This window comes from Hippocampus comes, unplaced genomic scaffold (genome assembly GCF_001891065.2).
Source record: "Hippocampus comes isolate QL1 unplaced genomic scaffold, H_comes_QL1_v1.1 scaffold90, whole genome shotgun sequence".
NCBI classification, from domain to species: domain Eukaryota; kingdom Metazoa; phylum Chordata; class Actinopteri; order Syngnathiformes; family Syngnathidae; genus Hippocampus; species Hippocampus comes.
In genome coordinates this window covers 974,665-1,002,640 of record NW_017804912.1, presented here as the reverse complement: position 1 = coordinate 1,002,640, position 27,976 = coordinate 974,665, and the positions used below count along the sequence as shown (strand labels likewise).

At 48.1% G+C, this 27,976-nt stretch overlaps 1 protein-coding gene across 3 annotated transcripts in view; it reads right to left on the bottom strand.

Annotated features, from left to right (window-relative positions):
* Positions 1–27,976, bottom strand: part of gmds (GDP-mannose 4,6-dehydratase) — a 65,011-nt gene continuing 37,035 nt past the window's right edge. The window contains exons 8-12 of one of the 3 annotated variants that reach the window (XM_019885675.1): positions 17,654–17,772; positions 17,277–17,373; positions 1,667–1,735; positions 504–607; positions 1–18 (exon numbers count right to left, since the gene is read on the bottom strand). In XM_019885675.1, the coding sequence (XP_019741234.1) occupies positions 545–607; positions 1,667–1,735; positions 17,277–17,373; positions 17,654–17,772 (348 nt within the window). In that variant the 3' untranslated portion in view covers positions 1–18; positions 504–544. Of the gene's footprint in view, positions 28–290; positions 608–1,666; positions 1,736–17,276; positions 17,374–17,653; positions 17,773–27,976 lie in introns of those variants that run through there. The other 2 variants (XR_002170112.1, XM_019885661.1) reach the window with 2 other exon arrangements.

Genomic DNA, 27,976 nt, shown 5'->3' with positions numbered 1-27,976 from the left:
GTGTGTGTGTGTGTGTGTGTGTGTGTGGGGGGGGGCACATTTGAGAAGAATTTCCAAAATTCCTGCAACGAGGAAAAAAACCCCAAAAACTTCCATGTCCAATTCAAGACGGCACAGTGTTGACAATTAAAAAAATACAAGCAATGCGATGAGAGGACCACGGCAGTTTAGCTGAACCAGGACAAGCGCGCAAATACACTCAGACACACACACACACGCACACACACACGAAAGTTCACGCGGACTGAACCAGGACAAGCACACACACACGAAAGTTCACGCGGACAAAAGATGCGTTCAATATTCTTCATTTATTTTTTTTCCATTTGCATGTAAACTTGATGATGTACAGCATATTTCTCTGGAACCGCTCTTACATGGAACGCTGAGCCAAAAGGGAATCAGTCATTGTTTTCGTTCGGCTACTGCTACTCATGATTTAAAAAAAAAACAACAAAAAAACGAAATCCGGGACAACTTTGATTCCTCATCTGTGTGTGTGTTGCTGGGAATGTCGAAGGCTTGGTGTCCTCCAGGGACCGTCTCAGGCATTTGGGTTTTCCTTCATCAGCGCAACGTCTGCCTCCACCATTTCTTTCACCAGCTCCTGCAGGCACGCCACAACCCGCGTCACGATGACGTCACCGCAGGCCAGCAACGGTCACGGAATGATTTCTTCCTCTCGGGCGTGCCACCGCCACGAGTGGGCAAACTCCGGCGCCCGAGGGCGACTTTGGAGTTAGGCCAGCAAAGGAACTCGTAAAAAAAAAAAAAAAAAAATTCGCTCGTCCTTCCGGCCTAAATTGCGCGTCCGTATTGGAGTGGGATTTCTTTGTTGTTTGCAAGTGAAAACAAAATCAATTCAAATGAGGAAAAACAAAGCATCGCAGCAAAGAAATGAAGGCTTATGTCATGTGAGGTCCTGCATTGTTTTCAGAAGGCAAAACAACTTCAAGCAAACGAGACGATTTTTGAAACAACAAAGGAGCAAATGATTCACATGAAACAATCGCAATCGATCGTCCAATCAAATTGTAGCGCACATTCTGGACATATTTGTCGGTTGACTACTGGTTGTTACTTTTTTTTTTTGTCGTCGTTGTTGATATTGATGCTGTATTTAATATTTTATGGTTTCACTTGAGTTGTTGATTCTCATCATGACAACTCGAATTATTTTCAGTCTTGCTTGTATGACGACCGGTCGATTTGGTCAATTAGGAAAATATGGAGAAGATTTGTGCAGACTTCTTCCCACTCCCCTTATTTTACTTTTACTTGTTCATTGTCTATTTTTCATGCTTGTTTTTTTTTTTTTAAATTGTTATTTTAATAGTTGTTTTTTTCATGTTCAATGAGCCACGCATTCCTAATTCCAACGTACAGCAAGGCATCAACTGAAACGCCTTGACCAAATAAGAACACGTTCGAACCAGGTACCGTTGTCCACCACTGCAAATAACCACCTGACATCATATCCGCCAGACTTCATTTTTGGAAAACGTGTCAAACCTTTCTCGTCTATGCGGCGGCGCGCGGCAGCATACGCGCGCGTCGATTACGATTCTGTGGAAGCGGTGTGACGATTATTCGCGGCTACCTTGAGGAGTCATCCCAAGTGGGTTACGCCCTCTTGTGACTCCAGCCGGGCGACGAGGAGACTCACCTCAAAAGTCACCTTTGGTTTCCAGCCCATCCTCTCGCACGCTTTGCTGCTGTCGCCTTGCAGGTAATCCTATGAGGATAAAAAGCGCAAAAGTCAACAAGGACAAACGCCGGACAGCGTCGAGCGAGTCGGCCGGAGAGCTCGTGTCCAGACACTCGCCCCCCCTCCGGTGGCAGAGCGCGATGGATTGTGGGACTCTTGCGGGCCTCTCAGCCCAAGTCAAGAAGTCGCCATTAGTCCCCTCCGAACAACCCCGGACTTGTTTTTCTCCTTTGCCGTGTTCTCCATCGGGCTCAAGACGCACCGAGATCAGCATCTGCCATCAACGTGTGTCCAGTATCGAACCGCATCGACGGCCTCTTTGGACTTTTTGCCGAGCCACCCAAAGAAGGTCGGCGAGTGAAAAGAAAGCCGCTAACGAGTCTTCCGCGGTCACGTGAATTCAGCCCAAACACAGCATGTAGCGAATAATTGAACTTCAACCACAAACAGACGGAGCGCAACAGAATTTTCATATGGAGCCGATTTGGAACCCGACACCAGATTTGGGTCCACTCCGTTACAAGTAGTGCTACTTTGCCTGCAGGCTGAAAAGACGTAGCGCAGATTAGCAACAATAAAACGACTGTGGAGGGAAATGTAATGCAGGGGAGGCGCAAGTACGTCGTCTCCCAAATTGATTTTGCCACGGTTCAGGCTGATGCAATCCGGCGCCGTGAAAAACGGACGGAGCGGTGACGATCCACTGAGACGAGACGGAGGGAAGCGAACGCTTGAAGCCGCACGACACGGCACAGGTGGGCTCTCCATTTCGCAAAGGGGCCACATGAGAAACGGCGAGCCGACGTGCGAACCTCAACTTTGACGGAGGTTGCACTGTCGAACTTTTCTGTGTATTCAAGGACACAAATTTGTGATGAAAAGAACAACACAATTCTGAATGCGAAGATGGGATTTGGCCACTGTTAAGTGCAGAGCCGGTTCTAGTCTGTGAGATCGAGGGCCATTGGCCACCCCAAAAACTCAACTATTTGCCTTGAACAGAAAGCTGATGAACAATCCAAACAATATAAAACCGCTTTCTTGACTGACTTTAGCTCCTTCCATTTTTTCCTCCGTATGCGGCCCTCCAACGAAAAAGGTTCGGACGTCCCTGCTCTACTGTATCAAGGGGAAATATTCCGATGCGTCGCTTTCACGATTGCATGCTCAGAACGGAGCAATCGTCACGTTATTGCTGGCGTTCATGGCGAAAACCCATCACCAAAAAAAAAAAAAAAAAAATCATGACTAAGCAGCGTGCAAATAATATCCAGCATGTTCAAATTATTTGCCTTTGGCTTTGTCATCAGATGAAAACTCTTTCCCGCAGAACTAAAAACAACTCCCCACCCCCTCATTCCCCTTTCCACCATTCCTGACGCGAGTCGAAACGTTTTCGGAAGAGAGGTGAACTCGACCCTTTGTGTGGCCGTTCTCGCCACCGAGCATCTCACAGAGCAAAGGTGTGGCGTGTTCAGACAATACGATTGCTTTCCGGCTCCCAAATGCCTTTGCGCCTCCCTGGTGGGCCCCCCCCCCCCCGACCCCCAAGAAAAGAAGCCATTCCTATCAACAAGCGCAAACCTTGAAAAGGAGCAGACAAGAGTGCGAGCACGCTCCATAAAGCACGCGGGCAGTAAAAAGGCAATCTGAAGCGGCTCCACTGAATGCAAAGGAATTCCAGTATCACGGCGATGCGCTCCAATAAATCGCACGGCACGGATTCGGGTTGTGACACACATGCGGACATGCAAGAGAGGATGCGCGTCTCCAGTTGCAAAGACTGAAAACGCTGGGGGGGCGGGGGGGGCAGCGCGGGTGCCGGTCCCCAAGTCAAATTTCAATTGCAACGGATCAAGCGATGTCTTCACAGCGCCGCCCGCTGCTTTTTATCTCCAATCTTAAATAGACGGAACGCGGCCTTCCCGTTCTGGAAGTCGGCGAGCATCCGTGCAGTCGAGAAGACAACGTGACAATGTCGAAGGGAAAAAAACAACAACAAAAAAAACATTTGGCCCGACTGGAACGTCGCGTCCTTTTGACCAAACTGGCTCTTTTAATGGAGGGGCTCACGTGCCATCCGGGGCCTTCTAAAGTTCCGTTGATGTTTTTTTTTTTTTTGCCAACAATGGACCGAGGAAGCGATAACGGGGAGCAAAAAGCAGTTTTCTCTCTGCCGCGCCCTGATGTGGTCGTCAGTCTGCGGAAAACATGGAGGCGGCTGTGCTCTCCGAGCGCGCAGGTGTGCCAGCTTGAGCAGGTGAGAACACACTCCCGGGAGGAGAACGCCGAGTCGCAAAATCCGTCACGGCCGCTCAGCTTCTAACGCAGCTCAGCCATCATAGCGCCGACCCGCCCCGAGGACAAAAAGATCCAGAAGACGTGAGGAGGAAAGAAACAGGACAAGCTGCCGATGGACATGACCGAACGCAGGGGTCCCAGCCGCCGGGGCGCGGACCGTTTGGTACCAAGCCGCACAGACCGGTAAGCATGTAAAGCCTCATAGTGCGGAGGTGCAGGGTTCGATTCCGGCTCCGGGCTTCCTGTGTGGAGTTTGCAGGTGATGGTTGACTTTCCTCCATGCTGTATCCTTAGCTTTGATGTCAGGACCACTGCTTTAAAACTGGCAATGTAAAAGTGAGGAAAAAAAAATGGTTGCCAGTCCGCCAAGCTTGTCTCAACTGGTCCGCGACACAAAAAAAAAAAAAAAAAAAAGGTTGGGGGGCCACCGATCTAACGTGTTTGAAGCCTCCCAAGCGGCACAGTGAGCCGTGTGCCAGCAGCTTGCGACTGGTGCAGGCTCCACCCTCGCACATTGTGCTTGCGCACTGGTTAGCCCCAAATCGTCTGGCTGCCTAACACAGTGAAAAAAACAAACAAACAAAGAAATCAATATAAACAGACCAAAAAAAAAAAAACAACAACAAAAAAAAAAAAACTATGCTCGGGCCATTGCTTATTGTTGTGGAACTTTCACTTGGCCCTCCGACGGCCAAAGTATCACAACATTTTGTCCTTGGTACTTCTTCCCAGAGAGAAAAAAGGTCCGGCGGCGGGGTTTCGACCACTGCCTTGAAATTTATCGCGTCCGTGTGAGTAAGTGAGAGAGAGCGAGAGAGCGAGGCGGACAGCGAGCGTTAGTGCTGTGTGAGTTATAGCTCAGGTTTCCTTCCCTGACTCCCCACGCAGCTTGGCCTGCGCACAATGTGTTAAGTGACCTCCAAAAGGGTGGCCCTGTCATTCTGAGGAGCATGCGCGCTCCAAACTGCGCACGCAGCAACCTCGAGTCTTCGACGCGGTTGCCAGCATGACCCTCCGCATTCGTGCAAATCAAGCCCGCTGAAATCTCACGTCGGCAAGTCGAATTTTGAAATCCAAACGGGGGAGTTGTTTTGCCCATTTGTTCGTGTACATACCAGGTGGGCATTCGGCATTATTTACTTGCGCCGGGAGGCTGTCAAAAAAGTCCCATTTGACACGGTTTACATCTTTCAGTTTTCCGAGTGACGACGGTCTCATTTTTGATGACGACGGGAAGAAAATCATCGTGGCTAAAAGTGCTCTCGGGCTTGAGCCGGAGCGGCGCTGGACTTGTCGCGACTGCTCCTACGCCTTCCCTCCGACGTGATTCTATTCTTCCCGCGGACAGGAAACAGCTCAGAATTCCCCGAGTCAGCATAAAGCTGCAGACGGGGAGTGAGAGTGGCCGGGAAAAAGGAAGGGGAGGAGGGGGTGGTTGGTGGGGGCAGCATCGATGGGCTCCGGTGACCGTTCGCCGCCACTGAGGTCAAACGGAAACAGAGACGTCACAAGTGAAATGTCTGTTCATGTGCCGAGTAGAAAGAAAAGCGAGAGATGTGCGTGCCTGCGTGCGTACGTGCGTGCACATGTGTGAAGCAGATTTCCCCCAATCATTCAACACAAAGAAAGGTGACCGAAGGAGATGCGCAGGAGAGAAAAACTTCCTCCAGTCTTATCTTAATTGTTGCACGCTCAGTCAAGCACTGAAGCGCCTTTGTCAGGCGGGGGCTCTTTTGGCCCTTTTCCAGCGCGCTTGGGCCGTTGCTCGTTCAGGTCCAGTGCCCGCGTTAACACCCGTTCTTTCTTTTTCTCACCGACAAAATTAGCTCAAGTTCTGGTGCTTGAAACGTGCATTTAAGATGGCCCCAATTATTTGTCGGGCCAGCCTCTAACACCAACTTTTCCAACCCCACCAAAAATTGGTGCTCGTTGGACGCCAGGGGCAGTGCTGTGCTAAGTTGGCGTTGAACAAGTTCTTAGGAAGAACGTGTTTGGTTTACAAGTTGTGAGGAAGAACGTGTTTGGTGTTCCAACCACAAAGAGCCAAGTAGGAGCAACGTCATTAAGTCAAGCGTCCAAACGTCACTGCTTACGTCCACGTTTACGCAAGAGCACCTGCGCTATTAATAATAAGATGAAGAATAACAATGCGCTGTTAGCATCTGTTAGGCAACTTAGCATAGCATCGATTACACGAGGTAGTCAATAACAGTCGGGGACAAGCGATCGATCGGCTTATCGTTTTTAATCATCGAAGATGATTACGAGTCAAAGTTTGCGTGCTCTTTGGCCACATCGATTGGAAGGATTTATGAAATGAATGTCTTCCATTTTTTTCTCGACCATTAAAAGAATGGCTGAATTCTGCATGGGGGGTCACATTTCAAGCCCCCCCCCCTGCAAAAAAAGTCGTCAAATCATTTGCCGAGGGAAGAGACGACACCACCTCGGTACACGCGGCTACACCTCTTGCATTTCCTCTTGGAGCAGCATTCCTGGCGTTATCAGCTTCACAAATCGGCTGCTCTCGTCGTGCCCAAACAGGGAGAGCCAGAACGTGACGGCGAGGAGCTCCGGCATGAGAGCCAGCCCAGAGAGCCCAGAGTTGCTCCGCCGCCGAGACTCACAGTGTTTCATTGTCCGCTGGCTGATGATGAAATGATAAGGCCGAGAGAGGAAAGGGGGGCGGGGGGGAGAAACAAAAACGTTGAACACCTCGGAGGAAGCGTCTGCGAAGGCCTGCTCTCAAAGTCGAGGGCATGAAAGACGGCTCTTACTGATGACCAAACAAGTCCATCTTTCAAACACTGACGTAAAACAAACAAACGTCAAGCGCGAGTTGAACGTCCGCTCACGCAGCCTGTCTTTCAGATGACACAGGCAGTAGTTCTGCCAGTCACATCTCTCCACTGATTACTGCTCACTCTCTCAATTAAACAAATTAAAAAAGATCAATATGTATATAAAAATCTGTCATCATTTCCAGAGACAAACAGTCGCGAATGATTTTGAAATGTGAACGTTACAGGGTTGGAAACGTCGTTAACGGGTGACGTTGAAACAAGGTTCAGCTGTGAAAAAAAAAAAAAAAAAAAACAACGAATTCTTCCAAACTTCCAAACCGACAGCAAAGCACAAGCAGAAGAGCACTGGAAGCAGGAAATCATAAACGGTGGAATTTTCATCACAAGACGACTGATTTCCTCGGCCCAAGCGAAAGGGGAGAAGACGGTGAAAGTGACGGGCGAATGTGCCCCGGCCCTCTCAGTAGTTGACGTGCACTCACGACAGCCACCGAGGAAGAAAAAGGACTGCAAGAGGCACCCCAGAAAAAAAAAAAAAAAACAAACCCGTTTCACCAACTCCACTGTCAAGTATTTATACATTTGGCGGCACTACTCCAAGCTAAGCCAAACTTATCGGACGAGGTGTTTTCCCGCTGGCGCTGAGCGTCGCAAGAACAACGGATATGAAGTTTGAACAACATGACAGACAAACGAGTACCGAGAATGATGCAAAAGATGCAATCGACCGAATGGGAGCGATAGCGGAGTGAGCAGAGAGCACACCGATGAAAAAAGAGAGAAAAAAAATGCAACGAAGCCGCCTTCGGCTTACAGGAAGAATGTGTGTGTGTGTGTGTGTGTGGGGGGGGGGGAGCAACTTCAGGATGAATGACACCGTCAGGATAACAAGTCAAGGGAAGAAATTGGGGGGGTGGGGAGGGGGGAGGGGGGTCACACTACATTAACCTTTCTCTACGTGCGCGTACAATGAAGCGGCGCTTCACCGCAACATTGTGAGAGAAAGTCCCAAAACAAAAAAAATGTGTGGCCAGTTGAGCTGTTTCGGGACGACGAGCTGACTTTGGGGAAGTCGATTTCTCACGCCGCGCTCTCTAGGCGCTGTCGGCGCTACCTGTGCCAAAGCGGAGCTTGGCTGTTTACGAGGCGGCCGCTCGAGTCGGATGGGGTTCACACATTCCAGCGCGGCCTTACATTACACTGCAGGAAACACAGCGGGTCTGCGAGACGCACGCGGCCCGATTGGGGCATTTGGAAACATCGATCGGCCTCCGTGAGCCACGCACGCAAAGTCAACTTGCAGTATCTCACAATCGCAGCTTCACCTCCTGGGAGGAGTTTCAAAAAGCCCCTTTCCCAGCAACCGGCACATCGCATCATCCGAGGCGCAAAGGGGAGAAGCCGACATTTTCGTTTATTTTTTTTTTTCGGACGTAATGGCGTTCCTTGAATTTGCAGAACTTCAATGCCCATCCGGCATCGGCGATTGGATGGTCGCCCGAGCATGTGCGCCGCCCAGGATCTAAAGTTGAGCTCCTTACGGGCATGCTTGGATGAGTTTGACGTGGAAGCACTTGGGAGGCATGACCCGAACCCCAACATCCACTTTTGGAATGAACTATGACCCAAATTGTGAGTCGGGCCCTCTCTTCCGACCTCTGACCTCACAAATGCTCTTCAGAGAAATTTCGACTGGCACAATTAGAAATCTTGCCGAAAGGTTTGAAAGTTCTTTCTACATACTTACATAAAAACTTACACACACACACACGCACACGCACAAGCACACGCACACGCACACGCACATATATATAAATACATACACACATACACATGCAAAAAATTAAGAAAGCTCCTGGAATGTTGTGAAAAAAACAATGGCAAGGAAAGCAAGATCCTCAAAAAACAGCAGTTCGACGTGATCCCATAAATCAGCACATCGAGTATCCGTGGACGCCCGACGTCAAGCGAACGCGGACTTTGAGCACCCGAATCACTCGGCGTGACACTCGGGTCACCCCCGAGCCGCTCTGCGGCCAAATCCGGCGAGTCGACAGCAGCCGGCTGGGAGTCGGGCCTAATCTGCCGGGAGGGAGTCAAGTCAGGCTTTTCTCCCTCACCCTGTCAGTCATTCTTTCCTTCCCTCCTCGTCTGGCGGGTTTCTCTCGTCATGCTTAAGCTAGCTGATAGTGCAGGAATCCTGGCCCGCGATCCCGCTCCCTCGCTATCTGTTGGCCAATTACTGGACGGTGCGCGAGATACGCCAATCCATCACGGCACCGACATCAGCGTACAAATAACAGCAAATACGCGCAACGCGGCAACAATCGGGCTTTCCGATCGCTGTCGAGCCGCCGACGGGCCCGAGGCGCAGACTTGGCTCGGGCGGAGCGCCGGTTGCTGCCTGGATACCGGAAGTGTTTCTCCACCTCCTTTCTCCACGCTCCTTTCGATTGTATTTTGCACATGGCTCCCTCCGCGCTGCGGCCACGGAGAGCACCGGTGGAGTGGGACCGACTGCCGCGGGGGGCCCGGGCTGGTTCCGCTCCGACGGCGGGAGGAAACTCCTTCAGGAAATACCAGACTGCCAGACACACACATACTCCACAAGCTCTCGTTCTCAGACAGGCGGGCGAAAGCCGCTCGAAAAAAAAGGGCCGCGATGAAGAAGTCCGGCACGCGGAGCCATCGTCCTTTCTGATCGGACTTTCTCATGCTCTAGAAAATTGCTTGCGGCCCGAAGACAGCCGGGATCGGCTCCGGCACGCCCGCGACCCCCCTGAGGATAAAGCGGTTCAGATAATCGATGGATATATTGGGAAAAATGAGCAATTTGTGAGGATTATCGGAATGCTTTTGAGAAGAGCGCCATTCTAAACAAGTATCCAGATTCAAACCTGAAAGACGGAACTCCCTCCATTCAAGTTCAAAGGCTGCAGCTCTCGTTATGTGCTCCGCCCACTCCACCCCGATTGGCATTTCTGGTCGGCCGCTCATCAAATTCCTGTTTTACAGTTCGGTCTGATCTGGGGTCTCTGTTTATGCGCGCGTAGCCTTGTCGAACCCGGGAAGTTGTAATCGGCAGCGTGACGTGGCTCCCACCTTTCCTTTTCCCTCCTGACCTCCACCACCCCCCCTTCTTCCCTTCGCAATAAAGATAGCGGGATCACATTACAGAGCGCAGGTTAGAGGTCAATCCCATTCTTTTTTTTTTTTTTCCGAGCCTTTCCGTCCCATTCGCCTTCCAGATCCTCTCCCAGGGGTGAAAGCCGCCCATCACCTAAATTCACATCAGCTCGCGCGTGACTAGGGAGCGCTAGCGGCCGGAAACCCTCCATCTTCCAAGCCACACCGGATAGCCTCTTTCTTCACCCGCGTCGCTTATTTCGTGCCCCCCTCGACAGACAGTTCGGTGACCCCATCGCCCGCTCGCAGCAAAAACGTAGCCGACCACGTTGAAAAGATCGCCGGGCTCTTCGCATGACGGTTCTGGCGCAGGTATGAAGTGAAATCCCTCCAGGCTGTTATCTGTCTCCAGAAGACACTGATTGGCATACGTCGCGATACGAGTTCAACACATTTATTTGTATCACGTATGCAACGCTGCAACAGCGCATCAATAGACAAGACTCCATTTTTTGGAATGATCACGCACATGCAAAACAGTCGGCCAATTCGGCTCGCAAAAATCGCTCAACGCAAAAATGTCGAATCGCTGTCAAAAACGGTATTTGCGATGACCGCAGCCCAGTTTGGCCACATCCGCGTTTAGCGCGCAGACGACGCAAGTGCTCAACGGCTGTTGCAGGCGCTTCAAATCCGGTGTTGGTGGAATTTGTTCAACGCGGCGTCCGATTTAGGTCGACGATATATTTAGCTTGCGCTCACAATTGCCAGCATGGCTCGGTTGGTTGGTTAACAATTGTGATTGTTGTGATGGTGCAGTTTATTCGGTCAAGTGTGAATGATAACATCCGTGCCATGGTACGCACCACCCAAAAAAAAAAAAAACAAGCTAACAAAAGTCCGCAAACTCTGGTGCAGTTCAGTTGACTTCATTCCAACTGCAGTCAATCGCATCAGAAAATCGGCGACATCTCAATTTTAGGAGGGCGAAGATTGGCAAAGCCTTTGCATTCGCCACCCATTTGCACAACATTTCCATCAGCGTGTGTGTGTGTGTGTGTGTGTGTGTGTGTGTGTGTGTGTGTGTGTGTGCGTGTGTGTTTTTCAAATGCATTTTGAAAGCTCTCCAGGATATCTCGGCTCGTAGTCATCACGGAGAGGCCCGGATGGGCTCGGGCACGGAAAAAGTCACATGCTCCTTTTCCAGCGGACGTTGCCAACGGCGCCGCTTCACACGTCTTTCCTTTTCACTGTTGCTCGCAAACAAGCGTGTCAGTATTTGTACGTTATAAAAACGAGTCACAAGCATTTCATCCCCCGCTTTGTCATGCAAAAATCTGCAATTCGGCCAAAATCGACGACATTTTGTGCCAAAAGATCACTCAGCACATGCTTGAGCAGCCCCAACTCTGAGTGGATTCCTGTTTTCCCCGTTGCTAGGAAGACTTTGTGACCAAGCGGTGTCTGCTACTTTAAAAGACACAACTACTCTGATCAATCTAACAATGACTTTACTTTGGAGTCAGACAATCCTCCATTAAGCGTCTCCAGTTGGTCCAAAATGCTGCTGCTCACCTCCTAACTGGAGCCTTTGTCCTCATTTAAAATTGTTTTTTTTTGTCATACGCGCGCTTAGACAGTGAGCGGTCCTATGTGGCTTCTCAGTAGGGCTGATGAAAAATTGCGGATCCTCATCTTCAATTGTATGGCATTTTATGAGTGGTAATCGAGCGCTTTGGCTCTTGTGCTCCACTCCTTCAACGTGCTTGCAATGCATGCAAGGAGCACTGAAAGGGAAGTTATGCAGACAGGTCATGACCTTTCATCAAAAAACACTAAACAAACAAAAACAAAAAAAAAACCCCGACAAGGAATGCATTCAACATCGCTTACTGATAATATCTAACTGCCTCCGAGTATCCAAGGGTGCAACTGTCCTTGAATGAAAAACATTTGGCAACTGGATGGGTCAGGTGTGTACTTGCGACATAACATGAATGACCTCACGAGGCAGGTTGACGGTGGTTGCAAACCGTCGTGCAAAGGCAGCCGCCTTTGTTGCGCTTCATCACCGGAGCCTTTGTTTCGCGCTTCCGAGTGCCAACGAAACCGGCGATGACACGCGGCGTATTTTTCACGAATGTCGCGATGCGCATCTGACTGCTGGTATGACAGCCATTCCAAAAAGAAGAACAGTCATTCATACCGAAGATGAACACTTGACAGATAGCGAGGCGAGGTGCGTCAACACGGCTATTTTTAGGGTTGGAGCTGAGCGCTTCATGACGATCGACGGTCTGAGAAAAGGAATGGGAAGTCGCACGGCAAGAAAGCAAAAACGTTGAGTTGCCTGGTTGAGCTTCTCCGCTTGCACGACTGCAAAAATGAAATGAAAACCTGAACCGGTCAATCGTGTCGACCTTTGAGTGCGCAGCTCGCACCGCCGTGAGTCACCGTCGGCTCTCGCTTTCACTCTTCCGCTCTGACGTTTCACACTCGCCGAGTAAGAAAGAACTCAGGTGTGCAACGCCAACAACAACAAAAGAAGAGACCTGTCCAACGCATCTGAGAGCAGTGCGGGAAATAAGGGCATGACCCGATGTCTGAGTCACACGCAACGCATGGAGATAAGATGCTTCTCACTAGAGACGTTGACGGACAGGGCGGGGTTGAGAAATACCCGAAGAGTGCATGTGAGGTGAGTCCAACCTGGGTCGCTTCAGTCACCGGCTCCATTTTTCAGCGCTTGGCCACGGCTGGCCCCTTTTCGACCGCTAAATGGAGGATGCATGCAGTGCGTCTGCTTCCGCTGTCCAATTGGGGTTCCCCTCACAAAAACTTCTTTTGCCCCCCCGCACACAAAAAGGCTGTATCGCAAAAGTGAGTGTCAAACATTTCCGGTATGTTTTCATTTTAAGCGTGTGTAAATGCAAACGAGTTCCTGAAGATAAGTCGAGGAACTCAAGTGATGACAGTCACCACACTTTTCTTCGAGGAGAAAAAGATGAGCATCTGTTGGGTGGGGGGCTGGGTGGGATGCATCCCCGTTTTAAGTGGCGGATGTCATTGTCAATTAATCAATCGAGATTTGAGAGCATTATTATTGGAGGCCACTATTTCAAGAAATAACTCACAGCTCAACATGTAAGAGACAACAAATGTCGGCGCTTAAAAACAACCCCCCCCCCAAAAACGTCAATGGTGATGCTGCTGGAAGGACGCTTTTTTTTTTTTTTTCATTCCGATTTATATGACACAGGCAGACAAAGTTGGATTGTTTTTCCTGTCTCACAGTCAGGTAATCTTGCCTGGAGGGGCATTCCGGGCCTCCCCCCCACCCCCCCGAACCATCGAACTGCTCAGACCGAGAAGAGGCGGTGGGCCAGCAACAAGTTGTGCGGCAAATATGACAGGTGAGCAGTTACGTGAACGCAGATGGGACGGAGGAAGACAACTTCCCATTCATCGAGACTCTTTCTCTGCATGAGGTTACAAAAAAAAACAAAAAAAACGCTGTGCCTGTCACTCAGCCAGTCGCAGTTTTTGGCCTCGAGCGACACATGAAATGGAAAGTATGATGGCTGCCGACACACACACACAAACACACACACACACACACACACACACACACACAAATGTTGCATTCATATTCTTGTACATTGACAGACTTCATTCAACAGTCAAGTTCGGATTGTCGTCTCGATGCAGGAGGAATTACATTCGAATGAAACTTGCTCCTTTAGAATTAAAAGCCATTTGGTGCAGAGGGTCGGGCGCCACTGCTCGCACATGCACACGGACACAGCATTCGAAATATATTGAAGGATATACGGTTCCCGTATTTTTCAGACGATGAAGCACACTGGATGATCAGGCACAATAACTTTGTGAAGCATTGGACGGTAAATAGTTGAGTGTCATTTTCAAGGTACCCCGTTGACGACGTTGTCGCCCCGATAACGTTCACATTTCAAAGTTGCGATTTCACATCATTCATTTTCCATTTGTCGATGTCGCTTACAACGAACACCTTCATAAGGTCAACTTCATTATAATGACCAGATTTCCCCCCCCCACAAAATAGTGAGAAGGCCTTCATTACAATGAACCGCAGGCGGAGAACTGCCACTGCGACCTAGCTTATGAACGAAATGTACCGTGCGGGATTCCCCTCTGGTGATTAGAGATTGAGGGTGCGACTTATACTCTGGAGCGATTTATGTGTGAAATAATTAACACATTCTATCATTTCACATGTTATTTTCACATTAAACCACAAGAGGGTGCTCTAGGCCTGTGTTGATACTTTCCACATTGGCGGTAACTGATAAGAACAACTGACGATGACTCTGACATAAGCGAAGTCGAAGAGGAAGCGCCGCATCTTCTATGTCCGGTGTCCGCGGAGTTCTTCAAAAGTGACACCGAATTTATCCAATAAATTTCCGCAAAAATGCAACTTATGCTCCAGTGCAACCTATGTTATGTTTTTTTCCTCTTTAGTGTGCATTTTATGGCCGGTGCGACTTATACTCAGGAGCGACTTATAGTCCGGAAAATACGGTAAATCATAATCGTGAGGCGCACCGTCCATTTTGGGGATAACGAAAGGATTTTACGGGTGCCCGATAGTCCAAAAAAATACTGTCAACCTAAAAATAATCACGTCTCATTGGCAGAACTTCGAAGTGACATGTGCAATGTACTGAGAACAGTAAAGGAAAAACCCCAAACTCAATTCATATCCTGTATCGGCTGTCAACGACCGGAGTCAAATTTGGAACATGCGCAAAATGCCACTCAAGAGCGTTGGACACTCAAGCACGACCAAGTTCAGTTCTGGCTGAAACCCAAAGGCTGAAAGATCGAGACTGACAACTTGGCAAAGCTCAAAGAATGCCATCAGCGGCCATGTCAGCCCGACGTTGATCGACTTATCTATCGCTACATTAACAACAAATCTGTCAGCCCTTCCGACATACTTTCGTCTTCACATACCAACAAATGCGCTTGCACCATTGCGACCGGTGCACTCGCACAGTCGCTAAACAACAAGCCCATCGCGACACAACCGCAAACAAACGACTGCTCTCGCAACACCCAAACGCAAGGAACACCTGCACAGTTGACGCAATTCGCTCGTTGCACCCTGTTGGGCTCCGGAGAGTGAAACACACACACACACACACACACACACACACACACGCACACACACACATATCCAGACAAGGGGAGTGATGAATGACATACGCTACATATTGGCACGTGGCCTGAGGGCACCCTGCTTTTACAAACCTGCGCACGCGCTTTTTTTTTTTTCTTTCTCGCGCTTTACAGCAAACACAAAAGAAGTGTCTGAATCAGCTGAATTCTTTTAGCGTGTAGCCACACGATGACAGGTATTTCCACTTGAGGAGAGCAACAATGCTAAGCTGTGAGCCCGGTGTCATAAACTTCCTGCCGAAAGAGGTCAGAGGTTAAACGCTTTTCACTCTCTTCGAGCTCCAGATAAAGACAATAGACAATGGAAGAGAGAAGAGAAAAGGTACCACCTTGTCGCCCGGTCTGCAAACGGAGACGCGGGCTACAGCAGGGGGTGGCCAAACGTTTTCCTTTGAGGGCCGCGTAGGAAAAAAAAAAAAAAAAAAAGGGAAGGGCGAAAGGGTCACTTCAAATTCTTCAGTTTTCCACAGGCAATTTTTTTATTGTTTGCATTGTTTATCGGCTTTCCCCCCCTTGTCGCCCCGTCTGCAAACGGAGACCCGGGCTACAGCAGGGGGTGGCCAAACGTTTTCCTTTGAGGGCCGCGTAGGAAAAAAAAAAAAAAAAAATGGAAGGGCGAAAGGGTCACTTCAAAATTCTTCAGTTTTCCACAGCAATTTTTTTATTGTTTGCATTGTTTATCGGCTTTCTGTTCAAAGGGGTCAAGGCAAATGGTTGAGCAGTTTTTGGGGTGGCCAACAGCCCTCCATCTCATAGAATAGATCCAGTCCCCCCACCCCACCCCACCTTTGCGCTAATCCTCCGGCATCACTCAACTGAATCTCACTTCTAATCCAAATACGCCGACCCTCTGACGAGTGGCACTCCTGGCTTTCAACTGAAGACCCGACACATCATCTGGACCGCAACACGACCGGTAACCCGACACTCGCGCTCCCCGAGGAGGAGCCGTAATGCCCTCGGGGGGGCAGAGTGATGAGAGAGGGCCACTTCGCACCTACAGCCGGGCGGACGGAAGGATCATCGGATGGGGGCTCGTGTCATTACTTTGACGCTCACGCCGCGCGTGAACACGGGTTGTTCAAATCCGGCCGAGATATTCCTCTTGTGAAAAATGACTGCTGCTTCCGACTGACCGACGAGTCAAATCATCGAAACCCGAAACGCAGCCATCATGAACGAGGGCGATTTCGACGGGCTGCTTTTCGGCCGCGTAGGACAGCGCGTGTGCACGACAAGCGGTCCGATAATTTAGCCTGAAACTGCTCTCGAGCTGCTAAGTGCACACTTGGACAAACAATGGCCGGGAATGGGAGCCGTACAAAAAGAAAAGACATGACATTCATGCTTAGGTCTGCTTTGGAAAGCAGGAAACGTGCAAGGTGAAGCGTTACACGGAAACGCGACAGTTACTTTGAGGTAGCTAATTGCCCCTTTATTTTGATGTGTATATTTTTTTTAATATTTAGTGCGTTTGCCTCAAAACGTGTTACTTGTTATAAAAGTTACGACCATGAATTCTGTTTCTTCCAAAATGGACTGGATAGTGCACAGCCATGCAGTGGCTCCACAGATGACAGCAAACAAAACAATGCCATTTTAAAAGTATAAAATATCATTTCATCCCGACATTTTTTCAATTTGGTGGGAAAAAAAAATGTCCATCAGTCCATAACTGTCCACAGAATGTCATTTGAATACTTTATTTATTTTTTTTCAATATATGGTAAAAAGATCAGCTGCCGCTTTCATTCTGCGTTGACGCCGAATCGGCATTTATTTGCCTTTCAGTCAAAACTCACGTTGCACTTTCACGGGGCATTTGTGGCCTTCCGATTTTTGGGTGTGATCTGCGAAGCCAAAGGGCAGCAAGGTGGGTGGAGCGGCGCAAGCGGGTTCGGTTGCGCTCAGGTGTGAATGGTTGCTTGCAAAACAGGACGCGTGCCTTGTGACGCTTGTGCGTGCGTACCCGAGATGGCCCTTTCTCTGGACGGACACGACCACTTTGCTACTCGAGACTTTTGGAAGAGGCAGCGTGGTTGCGCAATCGACTCCCATGTGAGCAAATACTGTACTTTCCATGAAAAGATCCCCGTGAAACGGTCAAAACTTACCACTTCAGTTGGCCGGAAATATTTTGGATTCACTTTGACATGCACGACTCCCGTCTCCTGGCAACAGCCCACCTCGTGCTCATCCTTGCCATTCCACCTGCAAAATAGGCACGTTGCCATGAACCACAAAACCTTGCTCACCTCCCAAAATGAACACGCGCAGACCTGACCCCGAATAGAAGCGGAAGGCTTATGCAGCCATTTTCAAAAAATGACAATGATGCAACATGCAAAATGGCGACCTGATATGTGCCACTGTCGCGCTCATATAATCTGGATTGTATCAAGTGCGATTTCTCACGAGGGAATTGATCAGGGAAAAAAAAAAAGAGACAGAAAATTCACGATAGGGATTGTGTGCGCGAGTGTGCGCTTACACGATTGTCTTCCCCACATGTCGGAAGGCTTTTTCCACAAACTCCCTCACGCTGTGCACCTCCCCGGTTGCGATGACGAAATCATCGGGCTCCTCCTGTTGCAGCATCAACCACATAGCCTGAAAGAGCGAGCGAGAGAGAGAGTGAGAGTTTAGTTTGGCATCAAAAGAGATCTTTCTCCTGACCTTCGGGCCTCCGAGCAGGGCACTTGTCTGTACCTCAGTTCTGACGTCACCATGAAAGCTCGTGGGACGCACACTGTGGGAAAGAAGGGCCGAGCGCTCCCGCGGGCCCACTGCGCCGCTGGCACACATCGACACATGCGGCCATCGGTGCGCACGCACAAACCCATTTTCACACTCGTGACATGCTCACGGACATCTGAAAATAAACGCACGGGCCAAATGCCAATGAACTGTGCCCTCCCTCCAAGGATTACAAATCAGGGGTGGCCAAACTTTTTCGCGACAGAAAAATGGGAGGGCCACTTTAAAATTGCTCCATTCTTTGGAAACACGCCAGTCAAGAAAGCAATTGTCGATTGTTTGTATTATAAAACTATTTTGGCCTCTAAAACGGAATTCTCTTTATTCTCTACAGTGAACAACGAAACCTACATGGGCGAAAATACCCCCTAGTGTGAAAAAAATCTTCGTGCATTAAAGCGTTCCATGTTTTCTGCTTCCCCCTACAACGAAAAGTCCCCCTGTTGCGTAATATGAAATTCTTTTCTCCACCCTTGCCTCGCAGTGAGGTTCACTACAATGAAAACAAGACTTCCGCAAAAGTCTAATCCGACCTCAGCCCGCCACAGCGACTCCTACTGCTTAGCTCGGAAATGGCAACAGCAAACACCACAGTGGCTTACACATGCGCAGTCGTCCAGGAAGTATTTGTTATTGTTCGTTTCAGACGCTGCACGAACGTTGCATTGCGAAAATGGCGACGAAACGGACCTTTGCAGAACAAGGAGTGAAGAAAAGAAAAGCATTCACACTTGAAGACAGGATAAAAGTCATAAAAATGAAAGATGGAGGAAGCAAAGTAAAAGACATTCGGCAAGAAATTAAGTGAAAGTGAATGCTGATCGTAAATTTCACAATTTCTTTCCCATTTTTTTCTTTCTACGCTGGCTATATGAAGTGTCAAATAAGTGTATGCTCGTACTTATGCACTATTGGAATAAAAATAAAGAGTACACATATACGTTTTGTGTGGGTGTTTGTTTACATTTGAGATAAAATTTGCGAGAGTGAAAAGTCCCCTGTTGTGAAAAAAGTCTTGCTGCAAACATGATTTCGTTGTACAGTGCTTTGAAGATAAACGGCGTTCTTCTTTTCATCAGAAATGGTTCATTTGTATCTTTGAACACAGAGAAAAATTCTACAGTCCCCTTCCTTCCCACTTGGCCCACCTCCCCGTTTTTTTAAAACTAACCTTACGGCCCAAGTTTTTTTTTTTTGGGGGGGGGGGGGGTGGGGTCACGTCGCAAGCCTCAAATGACCTCAAATAGTTTAGACACCGCCGTCATAAACGGTGCACTGAGTCGAAGCCAATCCGCCCCTGTGGAAATGGATCGTTTTGGTTCCTGAATGCAGCACTCCTCCTGAGTGCACCAAATGCCTGCGTCCAGTTCCAGCGTATTTATGATGAACTCGATTCGAAAGCCTTTGAGAACAAGCGGGGAGCGACAGCCAACAGACTACATCGGGTACATAAAACAAAACCTCGATCGAAAAGTAGCCCGCGGGGCCAAATGCGGGCGGGTCGGCAGAGTGCTGAAGGATACATCGCCTTTCGCAGTGAGCAACAACGGTCGACTTTTGGCGCGTCGCTTGAATTGATGCTCGCAGCCATTCGCAGTTTGATAACTCGCAGTTTTATCTCAGTGGCGATGGCAAGCGCATCAAAGATGCAGAATTATTGCGACATGTACTACTGTGTCTAATAAAGTACAAATGAGTCAAGGCTAATCACAGCTTGTGTGTATTTGGCGATGCTGACATTAGCGAGTGATCAATCAAATACTGTAAAAAAAAAAAAATTGGGAAAAAAAGATCGTTTGAAGACCGCGCCAGCGCTCTGCTTTCAATCTGACATTTCATTGTGCTCAAGTCGAGCTAATTGCATCCAGGGGCATTTGGCTCGGAGCCGGCTTTGTCTGGGTCGCAAACCGGATTGATGAAAACTGTCTGCTTCCATGACTTTCTTCGGAGCGCGGTTGACAAGATGGGTTCTTTCCAGCTCCTTCGGGATGTTTTATGTGGTGTCGTTAAACGGAGCAGCCGCTCTCTGTCTCGCTACAAATTTCGACTGTCTATTGCAGCTTCACAGCTTGGTCATTTGTACACGTGCCTGGAGAGCGCAAAGAGAATTCAAATCAAGTCAAGTCGCATTTACTTCAATCGCACGGAACCACAAAAAGAGTCTCAAAGGGCTTCACACGCCCACAGTTGGCAAGTTTTCACGGCATCCCCTGACCTGAACCCCCGCGAGGGCAGGGACAAAGTCCCATAGCGCCACCTGGGGAGAAACCTTGAGAAGGGGCCGCAGATGGGGGAATCCCGCTTGCAGGATGACCATCAGGCTGCAATGGATGCAGAGCTAGCAACATTTGACACAACATTCAAGTAAATCGTCGGGATTTCTACTTTGTTACTTGTGTGACACAGACCTTTGCTTATCGATCAAACTCCGTGCTTGGGTCAGTGAAATTTTTTGCTGTGCTACAACATGACCAAACCAACCGAGTCAAGAAACCATTTACTCCTATATGAAGTGAAACATGCTGCGAAATAAATCCGAATGTCAAGTGAGACACTTTAGGTATTATGGAGGATGGATGAGGTTTTTTTTCCTCAAATTGGGAGAGTCGATCGCAGCCATTTTTGAAAATTGGACTTTTTTTTTTTTTTTTTTTTTTAGTTCTGTAGCTGTATAAGCATGGTACCTAACAAAAGAAACCCTCTTCTTTCATCGGGGGGAAAAAAAGTACATTTTTACCTCTTCCCATTCTTTGGTAAAATCTTCATTTCCAAGGAAAATTCAGAGTAAAAGAGATTTTTGTGAAGGAATGCATTTCAAGCAGAACTTTGACGCTACCGTATTTTTCTTTTTGGCTTTTGCGATATCTCAAATATCAAAACAATGCTTTCCGACTAAATAACAACATAACCTAAAGAAAGGCACTTGGATTGCAAAATAACAGCTTCTTGCAAGAAAACCACTGCACTGATGCACGAACTATGCATGAACTTTTCATGTTCTCACCACCCCATTGCTTTCGCACGCCACCTCGCCACATGGAATCGCGTACTGTACAACACAACACAACACAATACACACACACACAAACACACACACACACCATGCATGGACCAAGATCTGATCAAAGCCATCTCGTGGTGATTTATCAGATCAATCCGAGCGAGTGTATATTCACTCAGTGTTGCAAGAAGACAAACTCAAAAGTGGGCGACGAAGTTCAACGTTCTGAACTCCCCGTTTGATATGAGAGAACGAACACTGGAAGGAGTCTGGGTATTCCCGCGTTTAATTCTCGAAAATCATTTGTGACCACAAAGCCACGTTTGCCTCCCGCCGCATTTTCCACCGCCGTTGGCTCTTCTGTTTTCCTCCTTCCCCGCGCCGGGTCTCGCGTGCATGCTTCAGTCACGACTGATCAACAGCTCAGAGGCTGAACCCGGGCCTTCCCGTCTGCCCGCGAGATGACCCCCGCCACGGGGCACTCTGTGGCTCTTGCACAGCGGCTGACGGTGTAGACAATTTAGGACAGAAGACGGAACCTCAATGCCCTTGCATCACAATCGGGCGCGCCTCGGGCATCAATACGATGCGTTACGTTACAAACGAATTGATACCGTTTGACGTCCATGACAAAAATAGATGAAGTGAAAGCGATCGTCACCCTGACAAAATCTTGCTTTTTATTAAACTGGGAAAAAAAAAAAAAAAAAAAAAAAGTCCAGGTTTATAATGTTTTTTAGAAAAGGGCTGAGATCCGATTCGGTCTTGGGATGCCACAGCATAAAATGCGGCGCTTGATAAGATATCAAAAGACTTTTGATAAAGCGAGAAGAATATGAGCCAATGCTCACGTGAATCATTTTGCATTCAGCAGATGTGACGGCCGAGACCGCCGCTATCAAACTCATTCCAGATGCCCTGTCACGTAATACACAAGCAAAGTAGTGCTGGAAAATCCCCGGTACAAACCAAAGGAAGCCTGCTGACTCAAATTAGGCCCCGCATCTGTCGCAGAGCGCACGAGCACCGATGTCAAACCAAAGTCAACAAAATAAAAACCCGGTTGCGCTCCCAAATCCCAAACTGGATGCCGAGACGAATGTAAGCGCGATGTCGAAATGTACATGGGCGCATGGCTGCCGATGCAATTCCAAAACGCTCTCCGAGTTCAGCCAGATTAGAACGGACTCGTTTTCAGCATTTTTTTTTCCTTGACGCAGTTTCAGCTTTTAAGCCGAAAACAAAACAAAAGAAAAGCAAAGGTTGAAGAACGGCCACCCCGCCATCAGCGGGCATGACCTGAAATAATACGAATTGGGAAAGGAGCAATTTCAGGATGCTTTTGAAGAAATGATCTGAAGACGAGGTACAACTCTTGCTGCTCACATCGTCACGTCGTGTACATGTGAAGAGCATCATGCCGACATGGCAAATGCTCCGATTCGATCGATTCCTACACCAGCTCGCCTGTGACGAAAGAGATAATGTATATGTCGAAGAGGGGAGGAAAAAAAAAATCTGAAAAACTGTGGCTAAACTCCATCTTGATCAATCATGTGATGTCATCGATCTGCATGTGTTACAAAGCTGTACACGGCTGTTTGGATGAGCGCACTGGTGCGTGTTTTCGGCAGATGGAGAATAGATCACGTCACTTGTCAACCATTGACCAGACATCCCCAGATCAGATCTTTGGAATGAGGGGGAAAAAAAAAATAAAAACCCTCCATGTAAAGCCAGCGAGAGAAATTGTAGCTTGCAGGAAAACCCAAACTGACCTAATGATGCCGTTGTTAAATCCAGCTTCTTTCTTTCATCTTAGGCAGCTGGCTAAAATGAAGCCTCGCCTTTCTCAAGAGCGCTTCAGTCCGTCATATCTTCGTCACATCTCAGCTGGATCACTGAAACGCCCTTGACTTTGGAGTCAGCCAATCCTCCATCGAGCGTCTCCAGTTGGTCCAGAATGCTGCCGCTTGCTTCTTCACTGGTACTCGCAAGAAGGAACGCACAACTCCTACTTTAGCATCCCTTCGCTGGCTCCATTTTCAAGTTCTTTTGAAGCTCCCATTATTTGTTTCAAATCTTGACATGGCCTCGCCCCACCTCTGAGCTCCCGCATCCCTGCCCGATGCCTCGGGTCTGCGGACGAGACGCTATTAGAGGCACTGAGAACTAAGCGGAGGCTCAGAGGGGATGGAGCCATTTCCGTTGCCGCTCGCTCTCTTTGGAATGAACATTCAGCAGGCCCCCTGGCTGCCCATCTCTAAAATTCATCTTAAAACGCATTTCTAGTCCCTTTTGACTCAACATGGGACTTGATATTTACTTTGACTTATTTTGTGCTTTCTACTGTTTTCATCATTAATTTATTGTTTTACGGTTTGTTGTTTGAATTATTTTTGCTCCATCTACAGCACTTTGTTGACAGCGTTGGCTGTTTCCGAGTGCGCGAGAAATACACTTGAGTTAATGTCGATGAAAACAGCGAAAAAGAGGGAAACATCAAACCACATGTGAATGTGATAAAAGTGTCACGCCACGAAGCGTAACGTCACAAAATCCCCAGGCTTCATTTTTTTTTTCGTGAATGGCTGCAACGGAACTGTGATTTATTTATTAATTTTTTTTTGTAAAAGATTTTTCTTTTACTTGCTTTGATACTTCGAGAGCCATTCCATTGTTTTCCCTTCATGTTGCTTTTCACTTTTCCAAGCACCCCTGCGCTGCGCTGCGCTCTCCTGTTGAGTTTTGACCAAAAAGGGACTTGTTGAATTAATTTCTTGTCAGGCGCAGACAGTCTGGATGTGGAGTTGAAGACAGATGCGGTTATATTTACAGTATGAGCTCACCCCGAAAGCCCACAGACGTACGCGGCAGTACCCTGGTCAGGAATGACGCAGGAATGGCGGCACCTCTGGCGTTTGCCGTTTTCTGCTGGCACAACTTGACGGCAGAGGTCAGCCACAGAGGACGCTCGCTTGCAGCTGGTTACCGCGCGCAAGGCAGCAAAAGTTGAGTTTGTCGCAATCCATCTTCTATTTCACACAAGCTGTCGCTCAGGAAAGGAGGAACCGAGGCACACGAAGAGGCATTTGGAGTACTGTAAAATCCCGCGCAGAATACGCAATGTAACTTTTTTGCTATTCCGTCTCCACAGTGGTATCCCGGGATATATTCAAATCCAGAAGAAATATTCTTGCATTGGAAATAATTTCGACTTGTCATAAAAAGGACCATTTCATGTAGTCATTGTAAAAATGGCAATTCGATTGCTTAAAAAAAAAAAACCCAACAAAACCTTCGTTCTTAGGTCTACATGGTTTTCAGCACTTTTATTGCTGTGTAGGCATGTAAGCCGTTCCTACTTGGAATGTCGTTTTTTTTTTCCAGAGGGAACTCATATCCCCGGTGTTCCTGTCTCTTTCGACAATCGCACAACGCTAACAAGAAGGCAAGCCCAGCCCGCACAGCGCATACCTCCTCCAGCCTTTCTCTTATTGGAAATAGCGGGCTAGCGCACAGAGGAAATGCCTCGGATGTTCCCGGAACAAAAGCAAGCCTACGGACGCGGCGGCTAAAGGAGGAAACGATAGGAAGGGAACCCGTATTTCTGCAAAGCGAAAAATTCCAAATCAGTTGCAGCAAAGGACACCGCCAGTCGGGCGAGACTTTCGGCGAGGTTTGGATTCAGCTCCGAGCGGTTAGGACACATTATGAGAGAGCGTCTCAAGTGTGTTGTGACTTGTGAGCGGTGTAGACATGAAGTAGCTGACACGAGATCCCCCGTCTTTGTGGGCTGGTCTGCTCGCGTGCCTGATGTGTGTGTGTGTGTGTGTGTGTGTGTGTGTGTGTGTGTGTGTGTGTGTGGACAAGAAGGCCTTCCAAAGTGTGCACCTGCGTCGTATAAATCTGGCAGGGGCTTCCTCCCATCACGGCCTAACATTTCCAATGAGAGTCACAGGGAGGGCTGGAGGTGAGGGGCGGAGACATGGCTACCGTACGTTGCCGTAATAGAGCACAGCTGTCTGGGCATGCGTGCGCGCGTGAAAAGAGCGCAGCCGAGTCTGTGTGTGTGTGTGTGTGTGTGTGTGTGTGTGTGTGTGTGTGTGTGTGTGTGTGTGTGTGTGTGAGAGAGAGAGACGGCGATCATTGAGGTTTCATGTTCTTGGAGAGGCAAAAAGGACTAGGCTGTTCTCTGAATTCAAGACATTGCCATTTGAGCGTACGGTACATTTTTTTTTTTTTTGGGGGTGGGGGTCAGGAGGAAAAAAGTCTGTCTGACACTCCGTCTAGTGTTCCAAAACTAATTTGGGATTCAAAAAATGTGCCCCCCCCCCAAAAAAAAAAAAAAAAATCATGTGATTGCCATCAGCTGAGGGGTTACAAGTCTTCTAAATGGCCTCAACATATTGCCGATGCTTGATGTTAGAGGCAGGAAAGGGGCGCGAGGGGGGTGAATTTATGTCCGACATTCAGACAGAAGATTTACAGAAGTCCAACTTGTATTTTCAGTCGACAAAATCGGCTAAAAAGCAGTACACGGTACGGAACATACGTTTTTCTTGGGTTGTTTTCAAACTTGAAAAGTCGTCAATGTCAGTCCAACTGAAAGCAGACCAAAAATATTCTTCTAAGCAAGAGCGCAAAACTTTTTCTGCTCAGTCATCCATCCACATGGTGACTGCCGATAACCTCCAAATGGCAAAGAAGCACTTGGGAACGCCAGATTTAAAAAAAAAAAAAATTTTTGCAGAGAATGTGTTTCGATTACGGTACTTTTCGCTTCAGAAAACGCAGCACAAAAGGCAAAATGCGTGCATGTCGTGAAGCCTGGGATCTAATCAGGTGGGGTTTGTTTTTTGTTTGTTTGATTTTCCCCAGTCGCTGCAGCAGACAACAGTACAATACTTGGATCTTTTTTTTTTTCCCCGATGGACATCATGCTTGAAGTCTGAGCAGTTTCCTGTTCTCTTGCGTCACTTTGACATCATCAGCTACAAGAAGGGTGGTCAAGCTCTCTGGTTGATCTTCAAGCGTGGTGGCCGGCCCCAAAGTTCTATTTTGGAGTGTTTGTACACATCAGGACGTTATGTAAGCAAATCTGAAACATATTTTCTTGTATTTAATTTTGAAGTATTTTAATTTAAGACAAAACAAAATGTATTGCTGACACAAAAAAAAAAACATTCAGAAATGAAATACTGAAAAAAGAAGTCATAATATTATGCTAGTGTCAACAGCATGAAAATCGTGATTGTTATCCAGATTGGCTTGGGTAAGAGCGGTAAAACATCCCGCAATTCTCTCGCGCCACACATGCATCCAAAAACATGTCACGGCAGACGCGCCATACGGAGGGGAAAAAAGAAAAAGGTTCCAAAAATGCCGGGTGTTGCCGAATACAAGTCGGATTGCACACGGTTCCATGCAGCGTATTCTAAAGACTTGCAGGAGTATCCCGAGAACGGGCGAAGACACGAGAAGCTTAGGACACAAAAGCAGTCTCGGCCACCGGAGACATCGGAAACCAAACCACTGCTTGCAAACTGGACCTCCTTCAAAGCCAAAGCAAACAATTTATGAGTTTTGGCCACAAGGGCATACCAAGGTACGTTCTAGTCGAGGGACTGATGATGGATGTGAGGACTTATACAAAAAAAAAAAAATGAATTAAAAATGAGCAAGGACGACGGGGGAGCAAACGCCGTTCATCATCGTGGCCCAGCAGCAGGCTGTGTGAGGGCCGTCGTCGGTGCCTCTCTCTTGTTTAAAGTCTGTGGTTTCGCTCCGGAGTTCTTCTTTTCTCCCGGGAAATAAAAACATTCTTGTTGGTTCTCCAAATGAGCGTTCTGGGGGCAGCCAGATGTGCAAGAGGGAAGGAGGAGGAAGAGGACTCCTCTCGGGCTGACTCGATGGATGGGGCTGGACAAGGGGACCTTCGAGTCGAGCTCCGGCTCCTCGAAGAAAGGAGAAGTGGTTGGTCAACTCTGACCCCTGACCCCTGACCTCAAGTGTCAATCGCGGGTACTGGAAAAGCCTCAAAAATCTTCAGCAGTCCAGTTTTTCATTGGCTCAAAAGTCAAAAGTCACGTCAGGTGCATTTCTTGTGATTTTGGCTTTGGTAATTCAGAGAATTGCGTCAGCCGTTTCGGGTCATGGGGGAATGCCGCGAGCCTCTTGCGAGGACTTGCCAAAGGCCACCGGTGAACATCGACTCCAAGGGGCCGAACCAAACAAATGCCCTCGACTCGCACGGGCTGCGGTTTGATGCGAAAGTGGCTCCGTCGCTCCGAGATTGATTGCGCAACCTTTTACACGAACAGTTGAGTGTAACTGTTGTCAGCCAGATAAACGGCACCGCATTCTTCTCGGCAGGAAGCGCCTCATTGAGTTGCACTCCCAGACTTAGCATGCTAGAGACCCCCCCCCCTCCCCCCCAAAAAAAGAAAAAAAAAATCAATGCGCTGCCCTCATCCCGAATCGCCGAGTCTGAAAAGTCCCCTTTGAAAGCGTCTTAGGGGCCACTTAGTCTGAATTTAGCCTATTAAGGATTAAAGCCTCTTTTCACTGTTTGCTAACAGGTTAGCCTTTTCTGCTGCCCTTTCTCTTCCTCGACTTCTTAGCCTTTTTGAAGAGGCGCAAAAAAAAAAAAACAACACTCTCGAGGTTAATTCAAGAAGAAATGACAAAGTGTGCATTAAAAATGATTCCGCCTTTGAGCAAAAGATCAGCGCGAAATGATGCAGACATAGGAGACCACTGATTTCGCTTCCAAAATTGACATTTGACTTCTGGGGGAAAAAAAAAAATTTTATATATATATATATATACACACACAGTATGGAGAATGTCAAAAATAATGTATAATAAAAAAAATAAATGGGAGTGGAGTGTGAAAATAAAATTATCCATTATGATTGTAATGTTTTTTGTTCTTCTGCCTCAGTAGGTTTTTTTTCCATCATGTGCCTTAATTGCTCATTTGTTTCTAGAAAAATACATTTATGCATTTATATGTATTTTTTCAATTGCCTCCTATTTTTTGCTGATTTTTTT